The sequence below is a fragment of the Hylobates moloch genome, unplaced genomic scaffold, assembly GCF_009828535.3.
Source record: "Hylobates moloch isolate HMO894 unplaced genomic scaffold, HMol_V3 SCAFFOLD_16, whole genome shotgun sequence".
Taxonomy (NCBI): Eukaryota; Metazoa; Chordata; class Mammalia; order Primates; family Hylobatidae; genus Hylobates; species Hylobates moloch.
This window is the reverse complement of record NW_026652291.1, coordinates 41,116,881-41,140,589: the sequence shown is the minus strand read 5'-3', so window position 1 is coordinate 41,140,589 and position 23,709 is coordinate 41,116,881. Positions and strand designations below refer to the sequence as shown.

The window sequence follows — 23,709 nt, the reverse complement described above, 5'->3', positions numbered from 1 at the left end:
TGAAATTATATGGTTTTCAACCTTCATTCTGTTGATATGGTGCATCAAATTAATTTGCATATGTTGAACCATCCTTGCATCCCTGGGATAAATTCCACCTGGTTATGATGAAGAATCTTTTTAATGTGTTGTTGCATTTGGTTTGTATTTTATTGAGGATTTTTACATCAATATTCACTGGGGATATTGGTCTGTCATATTCTTTTGATGTTTCTTTGGTTCTAGTATCAGGATAACACTGGTCTCATGGAATGATTTTGAAACTATTCCCTCCTCCTTCTCTATTTTTCAGAATTGTTTGAATAGGATTGGCATTAGTTCTTCTTTAAATGTTTGGTAAAATTCTGGATGAAGCCATCAGTCCTGGCTTTTCTTTGCCGAGAGACTTTTTTTTTTTTTTTTTTTTTTTTTGAGACTTGATCACACTCCATCACCCAGGCTAGAATGCAGTGGTGCAATCTTGGCTCACCACAGCCTTGACTTCCTGGTCCCAAGCAATCCTCCCACCTCAGCCTCCTGAAGAGCTGGGACTACAGACACAGACACATACCACCACGCCTGGCTAATTTGTAATTTTTTTTTTTTTTTTTTTTGTAGATAGGGATCTCTGTGTGTTGCCCAGGCTAATCTTGAACTCCTGGGTTAAGGTGATCCTCCTGCGTTAAGGTGATCCTCCTGCCTTGGCTTCCCAAAGTACTGGGATTATACGTATAAGCCATTGTGCCCAGCTTGCTGGGAGACTTTTTATAACAGCTTCAATCTTGTTACTTGTTACTGGTATGTTCAGGTTTCAGATTTCTTCATAGTTCAATCTTAACAGGTTGTATGTGTCTAGGAATTTATCCATTTCTTCTAGCTTTTTCCAAATTGTCATATAGTTGCTTATAATAACCTATAATGATCCTTTAGATTTCTGTGGTATCAGTTGTAACATCGCCTTTTTCATCTGATTTTATTCGACTCTTCTTTTTTTCAAAAAATTAGTCTGGCTAAAGATTTCTCAGGTTTATTTTCTCAAAAAAAACTTCATATTTTGTCAATCTTTTGTGTTGTTTTCTTGGTTTCAATTTCATTTATTTCTGCTTTGATCTTTTTATGACTATTTCTTTTCTTCTATTAATTTTGGGTTTGGCTTGCTCTTGCTTTTCTAGTTCTTTAAGATACATCATTAGGTTGTTTACTTCAAGATTTTCTACTTTTTAGATGTAGGCACTTAAGCTATAAACTTTCCTCTTAGTACTGCTTTCACTGTATCCTATAGGTTTTGGTATGTTGTTTCCATTACCATTGTTTCAAGAAATTTTTAATTTCCTTCTTAATTTCTTCATTGATACACTGGTTGTTCAAGAGTATATAGTTTAATTTCCATGTTTGTATAGTTTCCAAAATTCTTTATTGATTTCTAGTTTTATTCCATTGTGGTCAAAGAAGGTACTTGATTTGATTCCAATTTTTTTGAATGTTTTAACACTTGTCTTGTGGTCTAATATATGGTATATCCTTCAGAATGATCCATGTGCTGAGGAAAAGAGTGTGTATGTTGCAGCCACTGGATGAAATATTCTGTAAATATCTATTAGGTCCATTTGGTCTTAGTGCAGATTAAGCCTGACATTTCTTTGTTGATTTTCTGTCTGGATGATCTGTTCAATGCTGAAAGTAGGGTGTTGAAGTGTCCAGCTATTACCGTACCAGCCTCTCTCTCTCTTTAGCTCTAATAATATTTGCTTTATATATCTGTGTGCTCCAGACATATTTACAATTGTTATATTCTCTTGCTGAATTGACATCTTTATTATTAGTGATCTTTTTTGTCTCTTTTTATAGTTTTTGTCTGGAACTCCATTTGGTCTGGTCTAAGTATAGCTAACTCCTGCTCTTTTTTGGTTTCCATTTGCATGAAATATTTTTCCATCCCTTTATTTTCAATCTACATGTGTCTGAGGCGGGCTGATCTCCTGAGGTCAGGAGTTCGAGACCAGCCTGGCCAATATGGTGAAACCCCATCTCTACTAAAAATACAAAAATTAGCCAAGTGTGGTGGTGGGTGTCTGTAATCCCAGCTACTTAGGAGGCTGAGGCAGGAGAATCCCTTGAACCTGGGAGTCGGAGGTTTCAGTGAGCCAAGATTGCACCATTACACTCCAGCCTGGATAACAGAGTGAGACTCTGTCTCAAAAAAAAAAAAAAAAAAAAAAGTTGTAGTTATTGTTTTTCATTAGCTCTTCCTTTAGACTTTCTACTCAAAATATGAGTTTACAAACCACAATTAACAGTGTTATACTATTCTATGGTTTTCTATGTACTTACTATTACCAGTGAGTTTTGTACGTTGAGATGATTTCCTATTGCTCATTAACATCCATTTCTTTCAGACTGACAAACTCCCTTTAGCATTTCTTGTAGGACAGGTCTAGTGTTGATGAAATCCCTTAGCTTTTGTTTGTCTGGGAAAGTCTCTTTCTCCTTCACGCTTGAAAGATCTTTTCACTGGATACACAATTATAGGGTAAAAATTTTTTGTCACTTTAAATATGTCATGCCCCTCTCTCCTGGCCCATAAGCTTTCCACTGAAAAGTCTGCTGCCAGATGTCAGAGTTCTGTTGTATGTTACTTGTTTCTTTCATCTTGCTGCTTTTAGAACTTTTTTATCCTTGAGTTTAAATATGAAAGATCATGTAATAAAATCATTCTAACACTCCTATGAGCAAACAAGAGAAAATGGCTAGGACATTTTTTTAACTTGTACCAGCAGGTGTGAAATACATTATAACACTATAATAGTTCAAATAATGTAGAATCATGTAAAGTAGTTCTTATGCAAGAATGAAGAGAGAGATCAGTGGAACAGTCAGAATAAAATGCTAGTATATATGAGAACTTTGTATATCATATTTATACATATGTAGAGAAACAAAATCCAATGGAAACACGAAGACATGCACAAAATCATCATCAGGGAAATGCAAATTAAAACCACAATGAGATGCTACTGCATACCCATTACAAGGGCAAAAATTGAAAAGACTGACGATATCCAGTTTTGGCAAAGATGTAAAGCAACGAGAAATCTCTCATACATTGTTGTCAAGAATGCAAAGTGGCCTAGCCACTTTTGAAAACAATTTGTCAGTTTCTCATAAAGTTAAAACATACACTTATCACACAACTAGCAGTTTTACATGTAGGTACCCCAAGAGAAACAAAATCATATGTCTGCACAGAGAGGTATGCATGAATGCTCATAGCAGTTTTACTCAAAATAGCACAAAACTTTAAACAATGCCAATGAATGAACAGTGATATATCTATACATTGCAATATTACTCAGCAACAAAAAGGAATGAACTACTGATACATGCAACAACCCAGATAAATCTCAAAAGCATCATAAGTAAAAAGCTAAACTGAAATATAGTATGACATTCTCAAAAAGGCAAAACTAGAGGGACAGAAAACAGACCAGTGATTCCCAGGGTCTGGGAAATTCAGGAGAAATGGGTTGCAATGGACATGAGTGAATTCTGGGGGGTGATAATAACATTCATATCTTAATTATGGTGGTGGTTGCATAATTACACATATTTTCAAAACTCATAAACCCATATAATGAAAATAGGTAAATTTTATTGTATGCAAATTATATCTCAAACTCAACTTTTAAAAGTTGACTCCCATATTTTAAATCAATGAAAAATGAATGGATTTATTCAGTAAAATGATGTGGAAAAAATTAACTATTTAGAGATAAATACATTTGGTTATTTCATTCAGTATGCCAAAATAAATTCCTTTTGAATTAAATAACAAAATGTAAAAACAAACTATTTAATAACAAAATATGCACAAAAGTTTATATAATGCCTGGGTATGAAAGGACTTTTTTTAGGCTTAAAAACTATACACAAAACTATCAAAGTTGGTAATATTTGACTATTTAAAGATTAAATATTTCTGCATATCAAAATCAGAGTCAAGTGGAAAAAATATTCGTCATACATGTAATAATAGGTTAATATATAAAGCACACACTAAATTTATCAGGCAAATGTCAGAACCCAATATAAAAATGGGCAAAAGCTCTGAATAAAGAAAAGAGAAAATACAAATGGCAGATAGATTTATGAGAAAACATTTACCTCACTAATAAAGAGAAACAAATTAAAACCAAGATACCATATATCACCTATCAATGTAGCAAGGTTTTTTTCTTTTTGCTAAGAGTCAATGCTACCAAGAGTTTGGTAAAAGCAACACTCACACTGCTGGTGGAAGAGCAAGTCTGTACAACCTTCTTAAGACTTGAACACTTGAAAACATCTGTCAAGAACTTTAAACATTAATACACTCTGACCCCACAGATTTGTTCTAAAAATATATCCAGAGAAACTATTATTTTTTTCAAAACTTGATGAACGAATAAAGTAACCATAGCATTAAAACAATGAAAATAATTGATACAGTCTTCAACAATAAAGAGTTAAATAAATTAAATCTGATCATAAGATAGAATATTACACAGTTGTGCAGTTGTGAAAAGGGTCTCTGGAAATTTAACAACAGAAATGCTTATAAGACAATATTAAGTGAAAAATGATACAGAACTCTGTGTATAAGCCCAATTAATTTTGAAAAATCATATTCAAGGAATTGTTAAGTGCCACTAGTGAACAAAATGGACAAAAATCCTTGCCCTCATGGAATCTATAATCTATTGTCTTGTTCACCACTCTATCCAGAGCCTGGTACAGTGCTCAATAAATATTTGTTAAATGAATACCAATAGGAAAGAGAACAAAAAGTAAAGGATAAGCTCGAAAAATAAGCCATGCCTTCATCTGGACCAGATGAAGTGATGAGGTCCTTCTCCCTGTGTCCTCCTTCCTCTGTGCTCCATAACCCAGTAGAGAAACAACAGCACTTATCACTCTGACAGCAACTCATTGTGTGAAGAAGCCAACAAAGTATCAACGGAACAGCAAGCACAACACAGCTTCCAGTGCATTTGTACAGTGAAGGGGATAGGTACATGATTAAGATATGGTCAATTAGCTTATAAATCAAGTTAGCAAGACAAGTTTAAAATTATAAAAAACATAAGAATGGGCTGGGTGCAGTGGCTCACACCTGTAATCCCAGCACTTTGGGAGGCCGAGGTGGGCGGATCACGAGGTCAGGAGATCGAGACCATCCTGGCTAACATGCCAGGATTGTATTTTGTAAAAATACAAAAAATTAGCAGGGCGTGGTGGCCAGCTCCTGTAATCCCAGCTACTTGGGAGGCTGAGGCAGGAGAATGGTGTGAATCCAGGAGGCGGAGCTTGCAGTGAGCCGAGATTGTGCCACTGCACTCCAGCCTGGGTGACAGAGTGAGACTCCGTCTCCAAAAAAAAAAAGTTACATGCAAGGAATTTCTCAATACTGTACCATCCTGGCCTATTTGAGACAATTTTAAAAATGAGTGGCCACTTTCAGTTACTGCAATGCACTTATATCAAAGACAGGAAGCATGCAAAGAAAGGATCATTTAGGCACTACAACTACAACTGTAAAAGCTTTAACTCTTTCCTCTTTGCACATTTAGAATTTGACATTCCTGTCTGATGCAGCAGGAAGGAAGAAATAACACAGAGAAGCAAAGGAAATTTACTTTCAATTGTTATTAGCTGTAGTCTCAGGGGTCAAAGATGTTTCAAGCAGACAGATGTTTCCCCAACAGCAAAAAAATAGAAGGATCTCTTTTTAAAAGATATGGTTAGTAGTAATAGGTCCAAACGTTCTTAAGGGGTAAAAATCCTAGAAACTCAGCAAGATAGAAAATAGTCATCACATCAAGAATTCAGTTCAGAATTTCAGAAAATCTATATTGTTCTTATCATATAGCCAGGAACTGGACTTGGCCTTATAATCTACTGTTAAGGTTGTCACAAATAAAATACTTGAGCGCTGAAAATGTTTTCATATAATCAATCTTATTTCATCTTTAGAAAATCCCTATGAGTATCTCCATTTCACAGAGGAGGAAATAGGCTGGGAGGTGAAGTCACAGAGCTAATAATTTAAAAATCCAGGACAAAGAGGCTGCCATTCGTACAGGGTGAATTTCAGGGGACAGGTAGGAAGGTGACTCTTTACCAACATTTCACTCCTCGCCATATCCTGGATTCTATCAGTATTTCTCTGCTTGAGGTAAAACATCCTCTTACAGTTATCAATGGGTGAGTTAATTTAGTAAATTGCTATTTGCCATTTACACACTATGAATTCCCTCAACGTTGCTTTTCTTAACTGTCAAAGAACAAAGCATTGAGGCTTTGATAGAAAAAGGAAGGGAGCTTTCAGCTGGAAACATAGGGTGTTGCCTGGGAGGGAGTGATTGAGGGACAGGTTATGGGGCAAATAGAGAAAATAAAAGTAAGCAAAAAAGTGACTTCAGTAAATCAGGGCTGGCATGGGAGAGGGAGTGTAACAAAGACACATGCAGGGAGATGGGCTGACAGGCCTTGAAATCAGGGGTGCGCAACTTGAAGTTTATAAACCAAAAAATAAAATACTAAGGCCCCTCAACCATCTGAATGGGTCCATCCTCTTGGCCAAGGGCATTACAAAGTTAACCTGAAAAATAAGTTTAGGCCATGATGGGACGAGGGAGCCAGACATGGTTCATTTTACCCTCCCTCCCCTTTTGGAATCACTGATAGAACAGACCCTTTAAGTCCCCTAAGAAACATTTACAATTTATTCTCTCTGAAGCCTGCTACCTTGAGGCTTCATCTGCATGATAAAACCCTGGTCTCCACAATCCTTTATTGTAACCCAGTCATTGCTTCCTATTGATAATAATTCTTTCAACCAATTGCCAATCAGAAAATCTTTGAACTGCCTGTGACTTGGAAGCCCCTGCTTTCAGTTGTCCTGCCTTTTCAGGCCGAATCAATGTACATCTTACATGCATTGATTAATGCCTTATGTCTCCCTAAAATGTATAAGACCAAGTTGTGGCCTGACCACCTTGGGCACATGTTCTCAGATGTCCTGAGGGCTGTGTCACAAGCCATTTGTCACTCATATTTGGCTCAGAATAAATCTCTTCAAATATTTTACAGAGTTTTGATTCTTTTCATCAACAAGTTGATTTAAAAAAAATCCAGAAGGAATTGAGAGAAAGTTAGGGAAATAATCTAAAGCCAGCCCAGAAAACAAGGGGATTGTGAACTGAGACCCTCCTAGCCTAGGGGAAGAAATCTGTCTAGATCAATTCTCAAAGTCCACAGTAGCTGAATTCCTGATTTCTGACCATTTCCATAAAATGTGTTTATTCTCTTCCTCAGGAGCCAGCCCACCATCAAGACTGTTAAGCATGCTATATATTAAATTTAAGTAAAAGAAAGAAACAATCTTTGCAAATCCTTGTGAGCACATTTTTTCCAAGAGACATCTTTACAAGGTTGTAACTCGATGTCTTCTATCCAACACCCATGTGGGTGAAGGAGGGGTAAGACCCATTCGAGTTGGCTGTATAATCTTCGGGTTCTGGGGTAGAAATCTGCAATTCCACCCCACCACCCAACCCACTTCCAAACACACATGATCCTCTGAACTGCTCATCACATACTTTGTGTGCTAAACAGGCCAGTGGTGACATTTCTGCCAAGTCATCTCTGCAAAATTGTTTGAAAGCAAAAGCAGGAAACTAAAGAAGCAGTTAACAATTCTCTTGTACCTTGAATGCTTCTTTTAAAAAAGGCCTTACATCCTTCACACGACCAGACTCCATAGTGATATCCCGATGCGTAATCGCTGCAGACAGCGCAGAAGTGAGCATCCCTCTTTGAACTTGGACCAGTAACAGGGCTGGTGCAACGGTTGCCACTAACCTTCCTTTTCAGTGTCTCTCTAGGGAGCAAAGAAAATATCCATTGAACAGAGCATAAAAGGGAAAGGAAGAGCTTTCTAGGAAAAAAAAAACAGCAAGAACATTGCCTAATTTAATCTCTTTTCCTCCAGGGTTCATGGTAAATACATTCCCGGAAATCTGATACAGCAAAGCTTTTGATACTGATATCATATCTACAAAGAGCCACGCTGTGGGGAATGACTAATGTTTGAAAGTGGGTAGGTGAGTTTATGCCCATCCATGTGATGTTGCTGAGCATTTGTCACTGCAAAAGACCAGTCATAGCCATGGGGTTGGGGGTACATCTCTAAGTGTAATGAAAAGAATGGCCAGATCGAATTTTACCCACAGGTCTGAACCACAGGCAGAATATGCATTGGTCTTCTGCAGTTACTAGAGTTCACACATGCTGCATGGATGGGTCCAAAGGCATTCGGCCACTTCCAAACATCAGTCATTCCCAACAGCATTGCTAAACAGCCCTTCAGACATTTGAGATTCACATTTAAATGGAGAACAAACATCTCACACTCTGCAATTTCAGATAAAGGTCTAGATTTAAAATAACTTTCAGGTCAGGGGCAATGGTTCATGCCTGTAATCCTAGCACACTGGGGGGCCAAGGTGGGCATTATCACCTGAGGCCAGGAGTTCGAGACCAGCTTGGTCAACAAGGTGAAACCTTATCTCTATTAAAAATACAAAAATTAGCCAGGCATGGTGGTGCACACTTGTAATCCCAGCTACTTTGGAGGCTCAAGCAGAAGATTGCTTGAACCTGGGAGGCAGAGGTTGCAGTGAGCCAAGATTGAGCCTGGGCAACAGAGTGAGACTCCGTCTCAAAAAAAATAAAATAAAAATAACCTTAAGAGGAATAACAAATGGACTTTAAGCTACCTTGAGATGAATGGGAGACAAGAAAAAGGGGGAAGAGAAGAGAAAGGGAGATAGAAAAAAGAAGAGAGAAGAGAAGGGAGAGAACAAGCAAGTGCCTGGCCTAGAAAGGCTTGGAAGGAAGCAGAGGCTCAATGCTGGACCAGGGGCAAGAGGTTCATAAAGAAATGGAGAGTCTAACAAGGGAGCCCCAGGCAGCCCCCAAAACACATCTGGCTAGTTCCTGATGTTGCCAGGGCATGGTTCTTTTGGAAAGGGTATGGTAAAGGTATTATTGATTTATAAATGAAGGTAATTATGTCATGGATTAATTTGCCTAAAACTTAGCAGAACTTTGATTATAATTCACGCTCAGAAACAAAATATGTCTTCCTTTAAAGAAGAAAAAAAAACAAACCATTACTTTAAAAAAGTTATCCACAATGTTTATATTCTCTTCTTTATTTTACCAATGAGTAACATGTCTTTAAAAGAAGAAAAATAATGGTGCAATGTTACCGTCTCAAAGTTTTATGATATTCTAAAGTAACGAATTTCAACATCCAATATGCCCTTAGTACTTTGTTTTAGATGTTTATCTCTCCTTCTCCTTTCTCATTATACCATCCCTTCTCTTCATACCTATGATTATCATTAGAAATATTAATAATTAGATGGAAATAATCCATAATGTTACCTTGCATTTAAAGAGTACACATATCCTTTTTTACTTCAGGGAATGTCAACTGAAGCCTATACTTCAATAGTTTCCACCAATCTTTATATAATGTTATTATTTTAGTTCATGGTTAAAAAGCTTATACCAATCATCTGTCTTTTCAGGCTTCACATGTCTAGAATTTCATTTAAGTTGTAATACTACCACAGTTACTTTTATCCTGGAAACAATTTGTCGTGAACATTAAATTGTGATTCCACTATAAGAAGACTTTAAAACTGAAAGTAAAGTAAAAATTCATTTTTCAAATCCAAATAACTCCATTAAGGGTGACTTAAGTTCAGACCAGGCACAGTGGTTCATCACGTCTGTAATCCCAGCACTTTGGGAGGCCAAGGCAGACGGATCATTTGAGGTCAGGAGTTCAAGACCAGCCTGGCCAACATGGTGAAACCCTGTGTCTATTAAAAATACAAAAAAAAAATGAGCTGGGTGTGGTGGCACACGCCTGTAATCCCAGCTACTCGGGAGACTAAGGCACGAGAATCGCTTGAACCCAGGAGGTGAAGGTTGCAGTGAGCTGAGATCAAGCCATTGTACTCCAGTCTGAGTGACAGAGCGAGACCCTGCCTTAAAAAAAGAAAAAGGGCCAGGCGCGGTGGCTCACGCTTGTAATCCCAGCACTTTGGGAGGCCGAGGCGGGCGGATCACGAGGTCAGGAGATCGAGACCACGGTGAAACCCCATCTCTACTAAAAATACAAAAAAAAATTAGCCGGGCGTGGTGGCGGGCACCTGTAGTCCCAGCTACTCGGAGAGGCTGAGGCAGGAGAATGGTGTGAACCCGGGAGGCGGAGCTTGCAGTGAGCCGAGATTGCGCCACTGCACTCCAGCCTGGGCGACAGAGCGAGACTCCGTCTCAAAAAAAAAAAAAAAAGAAAGAAAAAGAGTGACTTAAGTTCAGTCTTTACTGTATAAAGACAATAGTCATGATAGCAAATTCTCCCCACAACACTGATGTACACAGACCACTTTTTAATGAGAACTAAAATATCAGAATAGAACAGGGCATCCTGTGTTTTGGGTGCTCTAAGTAAACTATGTAATTAATAAAATAAAGACCTTGTCTAACATATTATTTCCTTCTCACTAAACCATCAAGTGATTTGAGAAATGGCCAGCAACTGTAATTCAGAATGAAGAGTGGACTTACCTGTTTACAGGTAAGGTGTGTTCTAGTGATCTTGCTTCACACCAGGGACTCTTTTGAGGTTCTACATACAGATGTGATAACTGGCGATGGACCGCTAAAGGAGAAAGGTGCCCAGGTGCTGGCCACAACACATTTGGGCTTGTGGTCTGCCGACCAGGCCCACCTTCCAAGTTAGTGACATTGCTGGGAATGCTGTAATTCATCACAGCAGGGCTATAGAATGTAATGGCTGGATATTCATGGTGGCTCTCTACATAGGAGGAAGGTATGTATATGGAGCCATGCTCCAGGGGTAAGATGGATTGACTGCAGTTGTAGGAGGAAGGAGAATTAAGGCTAGATGGTGAGTTTTTTATATCCATGTCTTCAGATAACAGCTGAGAAAACACCTTGCAAGAAGAGGCACAAAGGTCATTATAATGTTCTCAAAGATTCGTGGGCAAGTATAATGGCTGTAAAGAAACACAGAAGATATTGCCATGTTAGTTAGAGCTACAGGTGTATATAACTATGAAGATTTTAATATTTTCATTAAAAAATACACATTTGCATGAGATTACAGATACATCCTGAAAAATATATATGAAAATATTAACCTCAGAGGAGTGGGAATGTGAGGCATGAAACTCACATTTTCTGCTTCATTCATCTCTTCATTGTTTAATCAAGAGTTTAAGCACAAGAGTTTAATCATGAAAATTTATTATAAAATAGTCTTTAAAACTAAAAAACACAGGATTACATAAAAATGAAAGTTCTTACAGAAAAACAAACAAGAATAACCAAGTAAACCCTAAAAGAGAAGATCAATGAGCAAGGCTAGTCTCAACCAATATTAAAATACACTATGAGGCCAAGCGTAGTGGCTCACAACTATAATCCCAATCCTTTGGGAGGCTGAGGTGGGCGGAGTACTTGAAGTCAGGAGTTCGAGACCAGCCTGGGCAACATGGTGAAACCTCATCTCTACAAAAAATTAGCCAGGCATGGTGGCATGTGCCTGTTGTCCCAGCTACTCAAGAGGCTGAGGTGGGATTTCTCAAGCCCAGGAGGCAGAGGTTGTAGAGAGCAGAGATCATGCCACCGCACTCCAGCCTGGATGATAGAGTGAGACCCTGTCTCCAAAAAAAAAAAAAGAGAGAGAGAGAGAAATTACCATTTCTGAAAAAAATTAGTTTTTAAAAGAAAGACAACACATTATGAATTTCCAATAATAAAAAACAATGGGTATCAGCTGAAGAGACTGACCAGTGTAACTGTGTCACATCAATCTGTTGCTTCTCAGTTTTGTTTTGGTTTTGTCTTTGTTTTTGAGACAGGCTCTCACTCTGTCACCCAGGCTGGAGTACAGTGGCGTGATCTCGGCTCACTGCAACCTTCTGCCTCCTAGGTTCTAGCAATTCTCCTGCCTCAGCCTCATGAGTAGCTGAGACTACGGGTGTGCACCACCGTGACTGGCTAATATGTTGTATTTTTCAGTAGGGATGGGGTTTCACCATGTTGGCCAGGCTGGTCTTGAACTCCTGATCTCAAGTGGTCCACCTGCCTCGGTCTCCCAAAGTGCTGGGATTACAGGCATTAAGTCATCGTGCATGGCCTATCAGTTTTGAATGTGCCCTTCAATTTATGCTCTACAGTAAAAAACAGAATTTTTGTATGTAAAGTGAGCACAGGGCTGGGGGTGCTGGCTCATTACAGGCAAATCTTTTTTTTTTTTTTTTTTTTGAGATGGAGTTTCACTCTTGTTGCCTAGACTGTAGTGCAATGGCGCCATATCAGCTCACTGCAACCTCTGCCTCCCAGGTTCAAGCAATTATCATGTCTCAGCCTCCTGAGTAGATGGGATTACAGGCACACACCACCACACCAATTTTTATATTTTTAATAGAGACAGGGTTTCACCATGTTGGCCAGGCTGGTCTTGAACTCCTGGCCTCAAGTGATCTGCCTATTTCGGCCTCCCAAAGTGCTGGGATTACAGGCATGGGCTACCATGCCCGGCCACAGTAATTGACAATTAATACAATATTTGAGGTGTAATTCATCACCTTCTTTCCCAAAACCACTCATTTCCTATTTGTGTTAATAGAAAAAGCCCATCATAGTTACCTTTGACTTCTCCCCTTGACTCAGTTAACTTTAATCACCAAGGCAGGTTGGTTTTTTTTCCCCAATGCCTTTTTTCCACTGTCTTTTGCTGCCATCTTGAAGTAAGCTCTCATTATCTCATTACTTTTTTTTTTTTTTTTTTTTTGAGATGGAGTCTCGCACTGTCACCCAGGCTGGAGTGCAATGGCACGATCTCGGCTCACTGCAACCTCCGCCTTCCGGGTTCAAGCGTTTCTTCTGCCTCAGCCTCCCGAGTAGCTGGGATTACAGGCACCCGCCACCACGCCCCGCTAATTTTTTGTATTCTTAGTAGAGACAGTGTTTCACCATGTTAGCCAGGCTGGTCTCGAAATCCTGACCTTGTGATTTGCCCGCCTCAGCCTCCCAAAGTGCTGGGATTACAGGCGTGAGCCACCGTGCCTGTCCAGCTCTCATTACTTCTTATCAGTGCATCTGTAACAGGCTTCTTACTGCTCCTCATCCCCAGTTAGCTCCTCCTCCAGATCCATAGAGTTGTCAGATTCACGTTCCTAAAACCCAGCTCTCTGCTTCCCACCAAACTCTAAGTCACATTCTTCGAGCATTCAAGGGATGCCACTATGTTGCCTCAACCCATCATTCCACGCGAATCTCCTGCTATTTTTTTTTTTACAGAAAACCTGCTATGTCCATTAAGAAACATACAAAGTGCCTTGTGAGGTGGTTGGCTTATTATACCTTCACAGTTTTTTTGCTCATAGCACCCCTTTAATCACTTACATACAAACCTAATCCTTCTTATAACTACCTTGAATCCTTCTTCAAAATGATAGAGTTGCATAGGAGAGTAAGAAGTAAAATCAATGCCTGTAATCTCAGCACTTTGGGAGGCCGAGGTGGGCGGATCACTTGAGGTCAGGAGTTTGAGACCAGCCTAGCCAAAATGGTGAAACATCTCCACTAAAAATACAAAAGTTAGCCAGGCATGGTGATGCATGCCTGTAGTCCCAGCTACTCGAGAGGCTAAGACATGAGAATCACTGAACCCGGGAGGCGGAGGTTGCAGTAAGCTGAGATCGTGCCACTGCACTACAGCCCAGGCGACAGAGTGAGACTCTGTGTCAAAAAAAAAAAAAAAAAAAAAAGGAAAATCAGATTTTTAGCTCCTTGAAGGCAAGTGCTATTTCTTATTCACTTTCCACTGAAACTCAATAAATATCTGTTATAAGGAAATAATATGAGGAAATGTGTTCAAAATGTAGTATTTCACCAAGTCAAGGACATTAAAGATGGGGGGTGCTGCAGTAGGCATGGTACTGTGCTGAGAAAAGGGACTTCAAGGAGTTCTGGGACACACACCTTGCCTTCAGGGAGCTAATGTACCAGCCATGGAGGCAAGACAGACCAGGTAAAATGATAAGGAACTAACACCAAAGTGGTACCACTTCCAACCAACATTGTAAATCAAAAGATTGGACCAAGAAGAGGAGAGAGAATGGTAGCTGGAGAAGGATATAGGATCAAGGAAGGTTTGGTGTTTGGGTTTTTTTTTTTTTTTAATACTATATGTAATTAATAATCATGAGTATGGAATTTTATATTTCGCTTTTTTTCTAGATGGAGTTTCGCTGTGTCACCCAGGCTGGAGTGCAGTGGTAAAATCTTGGCTCACTGCAATCTCTGCCTCTTGACTTCAAGTGATTCTCCTGCCTCAGCCTCCCTAGTAGTTGGGATTACAGGTGCCTACCACCACGCCCAGCTAATTTTTTGTATTTTTAGTAGAGATGGGGTTTCACCATGTTGGCCAGCCTGGTCTTGAATTTCTGATCTCAAATGATCCACCCGCCTTGGCCTCCCAAAGTGCTGGGATTACAAGCGAGAGCCACCAGCCAGAATTTTGTATTTTAATTAGTTAGATTCCTGATCAACATAAACAATTCCTTAGTCTTAACAGAAAATATGCAGGATAAAACATATAATGATAACTATTGCCAAAACTAGCAGTTTCTAAAGTGGTTTTTTGTTTTGAAAGGAAAGCTCACTCTGTCACCCAGGCTGGAGTGCAGTGGTGTGATCTCGGCTCATTGCAACATCTGCCTCCAGGGTTTGAGGCGATTCCCCTGCCTCAGCCTCACAAGTAGCTGGGATTATAAGCATGCACAATTAGGCCAGGCTAATTTTTGTATTTTTAATAGAGACGGGGTTTCACCATGTTGGCCAGGCTGGTCTTGAACTCCTGACCTCAAGTGATCCGCCCGCCTCAGCCTCCCAAAGTGCTGGGATTACAGGCGTGAGTCACCGTGCCTGGCCTGAAGTTCTTTTTTTTTTTTTTTTAATTGTGTTAAAATACATGTAACATAAAACTTACCATCTTAGCCATTTCTAAGTATAAAGTTCAGCAGTTAAGGATATTCACATTGTTGTGCAACCAATCTCTAGAACTCATTTCATCTTGCAAAACTAAAACTCTCTATCTGTTAAACAAATTCCCCACTCCTCCCTTCTCCCAGACCCTGGCAACCACCAGCCTACATTCTGTCTCTATGGATGTGATGACTTTGGGTACCCAGCAGTGGTGAAACCAACTATCAGACCCCACCAACAAATGACAAATGACAGGATGCACCTAGCCAATCAATCAGGTGCACGGCAACTTTGCTTAGAAAATACAGATCTCACATCTCAACATATCACCAATCAACTTCTGTAGAATTTCCACATATCCCCAGAAGGATGATAATTAAAGTTAGAGAACTGACTTCTGGAGAGTCATTAAAAGGCTAGGTGCTTTTTGTTTGGATACATTTCAGATATATCAGATTCACATGATTCATAGATTTGCTCTTTGTCAGTGACATCTTGAATAGTTAGGTACTTGGTAGCCAATGCAAAGAGTTTTTCTTCCTAAGCAGAGCCATAATAAGGGGAAGAAATGGTGAACTTACACCATTGTAATAGTTCTCTGAGACAGGAGAACAGGTAGCAAAAAAAGGGGTCCTTTCTACCAGAGGTCTGTAAAAATAAGTCAACAAACCCATTCTGGTTGAGAAGCCCTCCTCTAAAACAGGGATATAAACTGGTCAAAGGAAAGACTCCCCAAAAGATTTAATTTCTTTAACATCGTAGGGCAGAGTTTTCCCAACACATCGATTGAATGTTCAAACATGGCCTCAGTACAATGTTCTGGTACAACATGAAAAAATTGTCTCTAAAGAGTTTAATTGTTGGGCCTGGCATGGAATTTCACCTGGCCAACCAAAGAACCAGTACCCAGACATCCTGATTCTAAGAATTATTCATTTATTTGCATGTCAATTTTCTTTAGTCACCATAACCTAAAATAGTTGGTCCATATCTTGGGTGGTGAACAGCCCTTGTTTTCTGTCCAGAGATTTCTCTCTCACTCTCCCAGCACACACCCGTGTTTGGCCCTCTCAGGTCACATCTGAATTCAGCCAGAAAGCTTTTTGTACACATGGGATCATGCATGGTGTTCTAATATACTGGCTGGGGAACATATTATGGCTTTTGAATTAAAAAAAAAGTAGTATTTAAAATTCCCAATTTTGACAACGATTCATGGAGAAGAAAAAGGTTGGTCCTAGAAATGGCAGTAAAACACTCCAAAAAGACTAGACTGATTTCTTTTTTTTTTTTTTTTTGAGATGGAGTCTTGCTCTGTTGCCCAGGCTGGAGTGCAGTGGTGCAATCTTCGCTCACTGCAAGCTCCGCCTCCCGGGTTCAGCCATTCTCCTACCTCAGCCTCCCAAGTAGCTAGGGCTACAGGTGCCCGCCACCATGCCCAGCTAATTTTTTCTATTTTTTAGTAGAGATGGGGTTTCACCATGTTAGCCAGGATGGTCTCGATCTCTTGACCTCGTGATCTACCAGCCTTGGCCTCCCAAAGTACTGGGATTACAGGCGTGAGCCATAGCGCCCAGCCAGGACTAGACGGATTTTTATCAAAGCACCTATAAATCCAGTTAATTAGAAATCAGTCACCCGGGCGTAGGTGGCTCATGCCTGTAATCCCAGCACTTTGAGAAGCCGAGGTGGGCAGATCACTTGAAATCAGGAGTTCAGGACCAGCCTGGCCAACATGCAGAAACCCAGTCTCTACTAAAAATACAAAATTAGCTGGGTGTGGCAGCACATGCCTGTAAACCCAGCTACTCAGAAGGCTGAGGCAGGAGAATCGCTTGAACCAGGAGGTGGAGGTTGCGGTGAGCTGAGATCGTGCCACTGCACTCCAACCTAGGTGACAAGAGCAAAACTCTGTCTCCAAAAAAAAAAAAAAAAAAAAAAAAGCCACCATCAAGCCTGTTCTTATGTATATTCTATCAATGGACAGAGCAGAATATTCATTCTAGCCCCAGCTCTGCCTGAAAGCCAGGCAATCTTAGACAAATCCACAAACTCCCTAAGCCGCCACATCTTCTTCATAGAACAGGTATCTATTTGGTGCTGTACCTTTTCACAGTGCTCTGAGGATGAAATGAGATGTCTGTGAAAGGATTCTGAGGCCAGGCACGGTGGCTCACGCCTGTAATCCCAGCATTTTGGGAGGCTGAGGCGGGCACATCACCTGAGGTTGAGAGTTTGAGACCAGCCTGACCAACATGGAGAAACCCCATCTCTACTAAAAATACAAAATTAGCCGGGCATGGTGGCACATGCCTGTAATCCCAGCTACTCGGGAGGCTGAGGCAGGACAATCACTTGAACCTGGGAGGCAGAGGTTGCAGTGAGCCAAGATCGTGCCATTACAATCCAGCCTGGGCAACAAGAGAAAACTCCGTCTCAAAAAAAAAAAAAAGAAAGAAAAAAAGAAACGATTCTGTAAGGTATTATTACACATCCAGGAAGATGAAGCCAGTCTATTGGTATGTCATTGGATACACATATAGTGTTGGTTGGAATTTCCAGACAAGTTACAATGTCTTTATGGCCACCCTGAAGATTTTTGCCTCCTAATTTTACTTTTTGACTTCTGTTCTACAGAAATCCATCACCCCTAGTCCAGATAGCTGGGCTGCTGTCCAACACTGTGTGTGTGGACAAAATGCCACATATTCCTGATGCCATATTCTCAAGCTTGCAGACTAGGAGGATAAGTCTAGGATAAGACTTAGAGGATAAGTCCTCATCCCTATTCTTCTTCCACCTGCCCATCACACTTTCCCAAGCATTCAGTTCAAATGCTCCACATTTGTATGCCCTGCAGAAGTAAAAAATTCACACTCACAAAGCAGCAACTAGAAGGAATTTCATGGAAAAGATTTAAAAAGATTTCTTAAGCAACAAGCATCCTTGATGTGCATAAGTAGCTGTTTGACAATTATTAGCTTTTTTTTTTTGAGACACAGTCTTGCTCTGTAACCCAGGCTAGAGTGTAGTGGCAAGATCACGGCCTATTACAGCCTTGATCTCCTGGGCTCAAGGGATCCTCCAAACTCAGCCCCCCAAGTAGCTGGGACTAAAGGCATGCACCATCATGCCCAGCTAATTTTTAAATTTTCATAGAGATAGGGTCTCACTGTGTTGCCCAGATTGGTCTTGAACTCCTTGCCTCAAACAATCCTCCCACCTCGGCCTCCCAAAGTGCTGAGATCACAGGCATGAGCCACCACACCTGGCCAATTATTATCTTTAAATGTATTCTTATTTATTTATTTAGAAATGGAGTCTTGCTTTGTTGCCCAGGCTAGAATGCAGTGGAATGATCTCAGCTCACTGTAACCTCTGCCTCCCAGGTTCAAGCAATTCTCATGCCTCAGCCTCCTGAGTAGCTGGGATTACAGGCTTGAGTCACCACAGCTGGCTAATTTTTTGTATTCTTAATAGAGACAGGGTTTCATTATTTGGTCAGGCTGGTCTCGAACTCCTGCCCTCAAGTGATCCAGCCACCTAGGCCTCCCAAAGTGCTGAGATTACAGGTGTGAGCCACCACACCCAGCCTTTTAAAATATATTCTTTCAAAACAAAATATTAAGGCCCTCAATTAATTTAATATTAAGATAAAACACTCCGCTTTCCCCTGGCTGGCAGCGCGGAGGCCGCACGATGCCTGGAGTTACTGTAAAAGACGTGAACCAGCAGGAGTTCGTCAGAGCTCTGGCAGCCTTCCTCAAAAAGTCCGGGAAGCTGAAAGTCCCCGAATGGGTGGACACCGTCAAGCTGGCCAAGCACAAAGAGCTTGCTCCCTACGATGAGAACTGGTTCTACACGCGAGCTGCTTCCACAGCGCGGCACCTGTACCTCCGGGGTGGCGCTGGGGTTGGCTCCATGACCAAGATCTATGGGGGACGTCAGAGAAACGGCGTCATGCCCAGCCACTTCAGCCGAGGCTCCAAGAGTGTGGCCCACCGGGTCCTCCAAGCCCTGGAGGGGCTGAAAATGGTGGAAAAGGACCAAGATGGGGGCCGCAAACTGACACCTCAGGGACAGAGAGATCTGGACAGAATCGCCGGACAGGTGGCAGCTGCCAACAAGAAGCATTAGAACAAACCATGCTGGGTTAATAAATTGCCTCATTCGTAAAAAAAAAAAAAAAAAAAAGATAAAACACTCCAAAATCACCATAGAAATCATCATTAATAACTGATTTGCATGTAATTCTTAAGAACATGTACATCAGGAAACCCTGTTTCCTTCTAAAATGAGGAAAAACTAATTCGCCTAGTAACCAATTAGCGCTTATTTAGTTGGATAGGAAATAGAATTTCAAGTGCTTGAATAGGGTAAGAGGACGAAGCCTTGAAGGCTGGGGTGTGAGAGTTCATCAGTCTTCTCAAGTGTCTTCTCTCTCAACAGCAAGTTTCTGCTCTTCCCTAATACCAACAGCAGCCACAGACCATGCCCTGTAGGAACTGGACCAAATTCAAATATTCATTTGGGACAGGGTCAGAGAGAATTCTGAGTGAAGAGATTCAAGATGACACAGCCAATCCAGAAGTTAGGCTGAATACACTCAACTCCCCTTCCAGGCCTGGGTTTGACAGTAGAACACACAATAATTTACTAACAAAATGCTGCAGTCTGGCTTTGAGGAAACATACAAGTCCAGCAATCTACCTCTCTAGGTCACCCTAACTCTCCTGCCCTCTCTCAAGTACACCCACACAAAGATTCTCCACTACAAGCCCTTCATTTTCAAGACCTGTCATAATTCCAGCTAGGAAGGCCAACAACTATCCAGTTTGCTAGCTCCTCATAAACTTGCCACTCTGCATATCCTAGTTACTACCACTGTAACTGGGTATGCAAGGTAAGTTACATATTTAAAATACAGGCTGTTTTTCATAGAACAAAGGACAAAGGAAAAAGACATCAATTATATATATATTTATATATTTATATTTATATATTTTTACGTATATAAGCAATACCTATCAATAACAGGCTCCTAACTGTATACTGAATTGAATACTGTATTAAACAGTGAAAAATATTAGTTTACAAAAGGTTTTGCATCTCCACCCTGCAGGAAAATCTAGACTTCAAGACATGAGCACAGAAATTTAAAAATCCTGACATCCACAAATAAGTTGGACACAGACCTAAGCCCCTATGAAGATAAATATTTTACCTTCAGCAATTGTAATCACTCTGCATTTTAAATGTCTTCAATTTGTCATTTTCAATCCCTGTTTTGCTTCTCACTATTTGATAATATGCAATTTCAGGTAGCTTTCTTAATCTCAGGTATAATGAAAGTAGTTTTTTTTAATAAAGAAGTTTTAAAATTCAAAGATTATAAAAGAATGATGTATTCTATTAATATGATATAAATAACTTTTAATGGCCTTGTATTTCAATTCAGAATAACTAATGATATATGCCATAACCAAAGGCTTAAACCACAATAGAATCTAAATCTGCTAAGAACTAAATCTATTAGCCCTATATGAATTTAACACTTAGTCCAAGTCTCTAGTTTCCCATTTGCAAATAGCATTGTGTTTGCCTTGATTTATCCCAAGGTACTAGAATTAAAAATACCATAAACTGACTCATCCTATAAAAAGGGAAAAACAGGCTTTTCTTTCAAAAGAAGTGAAGGAAAATATGTCTAAGTAAAAACATACTAAAGAGCAAAACTACCTAATCATTACGTAGTTTTGATCAGTGCTTTTCAGGGGCAGTGGGGTAGGTGGAGGTACAAAGCGGACTTTTGGGGTGATGGAATTGTTTTGTGTCTTGTGTGCGGTGCCGGTTATATGATTGTGCATCTGTCAGAATTCATAGAGGTACACTTACAGAGGCTAAATTTTACTGTATGTAAATTATACTGCTGTAGCCTATTTTTTTTAAAGTGCTATTACATATAAAACAATGTGCTAGACACTGAATTATGAAATCTAATGTTCAAGCATACAATTCTCAAGGGTTCTAGATGTATTATCAAAAACTTACCATTAAACACTGAGTTCAGCCTTCAGTATTTTATATTTTATCCATATTTATATTCTATAAAATGACTTGAAGCATTACCTAAAATTATCACATGAATTTTCAATCATTATGTGTTCAATATACACTTATAGAAAATTTCCTTGTCTTATTCTTAAAAGTGAACATATCAATATCTATGTAATGTTAATTATATGGTTATGAGTTGAATTTACTACTAAATTCTACCTTTTCTGAATTATACATTGAGAAATGTGAACTGTGATTAGATTTATTCACATCCCTCAGAACACTAGGAAATGTGTCTTAAACATGTTAATTGATTTCAGAAACTTCTATGTCTTGAGCAAGACTTGTGTTAACAAGCATCTGATGGCTTTTAAAATGAGAATGTTTCAGAAATTCATCTAAAAAAATGCTTGAATGTAAAATGCAATCCTAAGGTGTATACTCTAATGCCTATTGATGAGCAGATCCTTAGTTTCCTTCTTCTAGAACTCATATCAAAATACATTTTCTTCAGAAAAAATAGGAGTCAAAGATGCTAATCATGTTCTTTTCAGTCACGTTACATTTGTTTTACAACACTCTCAGAAAAGCCTTTCAGATGTTCACTTTTTAAATTACAAACATGTTTCACCTCACTAGACACTGAGTTACGAAACTTAGAGCAAAAGTAAAACTTTCTAATGGAATGTCCATGTAAATACTAGAAATACAACAAAATAAGGCAAAGTCTTTCCTCCAAAATCTTGCCTACCACACCAAAACACAATCCTGCTTTTAAAACAGCGACTAAAATTAAATCAACCTTATCTTCCTAAATAGAAGTCCACTCGAAGTTTTGTTTTTCACAAAAATGGCATTCACTTGACTTAATATTGTCCTTCCAATAAGAATAACACGCAGGGTGTTAGAGGGCAGTTGTTGGACTCCTCTTCAGCAAATAAAGGAGACCAGTTGGAGCTTAGCTTGGTCTGCCCAGGAAAGGAGGAACGCAGCTTGCTGACATGGCTAAGGAATGCCAATTAATACATTTTAAAACCCCTATCATCTGCCTGAGACGTGTACATCTTCCCAGGCCCTCAAACTTCAATCAGAAACTGTGTTCAACTCCATTGTCATTTCACCCATAGTGGGGAAGTCCATCGAGGAAAACCATAGGAAAAAAAATGTTTTTCAGTTATTCATATTAGCACAATCAACCCAGAGCTCACAGCACAAACTAAATAAGTTAACTTGCCGGTGTCTTGAATGAAGACATTTAATCAAAGCATGCATTTTCCATCTTTCCAGTAGCTTTCAATACAGCTGGTTTTGGTGATCGTTTTTTGGTCTTTTGTTATTCTCAACGTGACCGGTTTCTCACCGCAGGATTTCAAACAAAATGAGACAATTAAACCACACCTCGAGCGAAGGGGCGCTTACCTTGCAGATAAACACACCGGCCTTGCCTTCTCTAAAATGCGGACACGTGCTTTTCCCGCATTAGGGGGCTCCCGGCGCGCGCCCCGCCGCCACCTGTTGAGGAAAGCCAGCGCACCTCCTGCAGCTCAGGCTCCGGGCGCCAGCCCTGCCCCGCAGCCCCGGGGCCCGTCGCAGCTCGAGTGGTCCCTCTCCGGCCCAGCGCTCGCCGCCTGCTCTCCGCCCTGCAAGTTTCAAGAGGCAGTTATTTTTCGCAGCCTCCGCGCTTGCAACTGCCTCCTGGCGGGGGAGTGGGTGTCCAAAAAGCCACCAGCTGGAGAAACTAAAAAGATCACAAACGACTTAACGATAAGCCCCTTCTTCCTTTTAAAGACCGAGAGGAGGGTAGAGGGGAGTAGTGCCTGAGCCCACGTGACTGAGCCAGGGAGCCCGACGGTCTCAGGAGCGCCAGGCGCCGCGCGTGACCCCGAAGTGGGAGCACCCTCGAGCCGCCTCCTGGTCCACCCACAAGGATAGTGGCGCACAGATGGCGCTCCCCGCAGCCCCAGTCTCAGATTTAAAAGGTCTGGAGTAGGGCCTGAGAACATGCATTTCCAACCGGGTCCTGGGGGATGCCGCCACTGATACAGCCAATCTGGGGACCACACTTCGAGGATCACGTCCCCAGCCCCTGACTCACATAAGTGTCATTCAGTACAGATGTCTGACTCTAAGGAGCCAGTGGTGAAACCAGAGAGGCTTCGGCTTTGTCAAATCCCCAGCAGCAAACGTAACCTCGGGCCCTGGAGTGGCAAAGCCGTGGACTAGAGGTGGAGGGCGTGGGTTCTCAGCTCTCAAGAGGTCTCTGGGAAGGCCTTTCGCGTTAGATCAAAGATCCCAGGTACTTCCTCGAACTCACGTGGTGGAAGTGGCACCGGGGAGACCTGTGCCTCCGGCCGTGGCGCCCTTCTCCACTGGAGGCACCTGCCCACCCATCTCCGCGGGCGAAGGCCCCTTGCGCCCCCTGGTGGCAGCCCCAGTTCCCCCAGCTTAATGGGGTGTTCCCCTCACCCACCCCAGCAGGAGCGTGCTCCTGCTGGGGTGGGTGAGGGGAACCAGCAGGACCACAGTCTTAACTGGCTT

General features: G+C 40.8%; 2 protein-coding genes across 3 annotated transcripts in view; one reads left to right on the top strand and one right to left on the bottom strand.

The window, feature by feature from the left end:
* ESR2 (estrogen receptor 2) overlaps nucleotides 1–22,965 on the bottom strand; it is a 69,843-nt gene extending 46,878 nt beyond the window's left edge. Inside the window, exons 1-3 of one of the 2 annotated variants that reach the window (XM_058429962.1) lie at nucleotides 22,591–22,965; nucleotides 10,663–11,114; nucleotides 7,725–7,897 (exon numbers count right to left, since the gene is read on the bottom strand). In XM_058429962.1, coding sequence (XP_058285945.1) covers nucleotides 7,725–7,897; nucleotides 10,663–11,024 — 535 coding nt within the window. In that variant the 5' untranslated portion in view covers nucleotides 11,025–11,114; nucleotides 22,591–22,965. The remainder of the gene's footprint in view (nucleotides 1–7,724; nucleotides 7,898–10,662; nucleotides 11,115–22,590) is intronic. The other variant, XM_032179784.2, reaches the window with a different exon arrangement.
* LOC116484830 (small ribosomal subunit protein eS19-like) lies at nucleotides 18,787–19,297 on the top strand. The gene has a single exon (XM_032753725.2). It carries the CDS (start codon nucleotides 18,814–18,816, stop codon nucleotides 19,249–19,251), a length of 438 nt encoding a protein of 145 aa, XP_032609616.1. The 5' UTR covers nucleotides 18,787–18,813; the 3' UTR covers nucleotides 19,252–19,297.
* Nucleotides 22,966–23,709: the final 744 nt, after the last annotated feature.

Excerpts from the sequence above, each read along its gene's own strand:
- LOC116484830 (XM_032753725.2), top strand. The coding sequence starts at position 18,814 with ATGCCTGGAGTTACTGTAAAAGACGTGAACCAGCAGGAGTTCGTCAGA.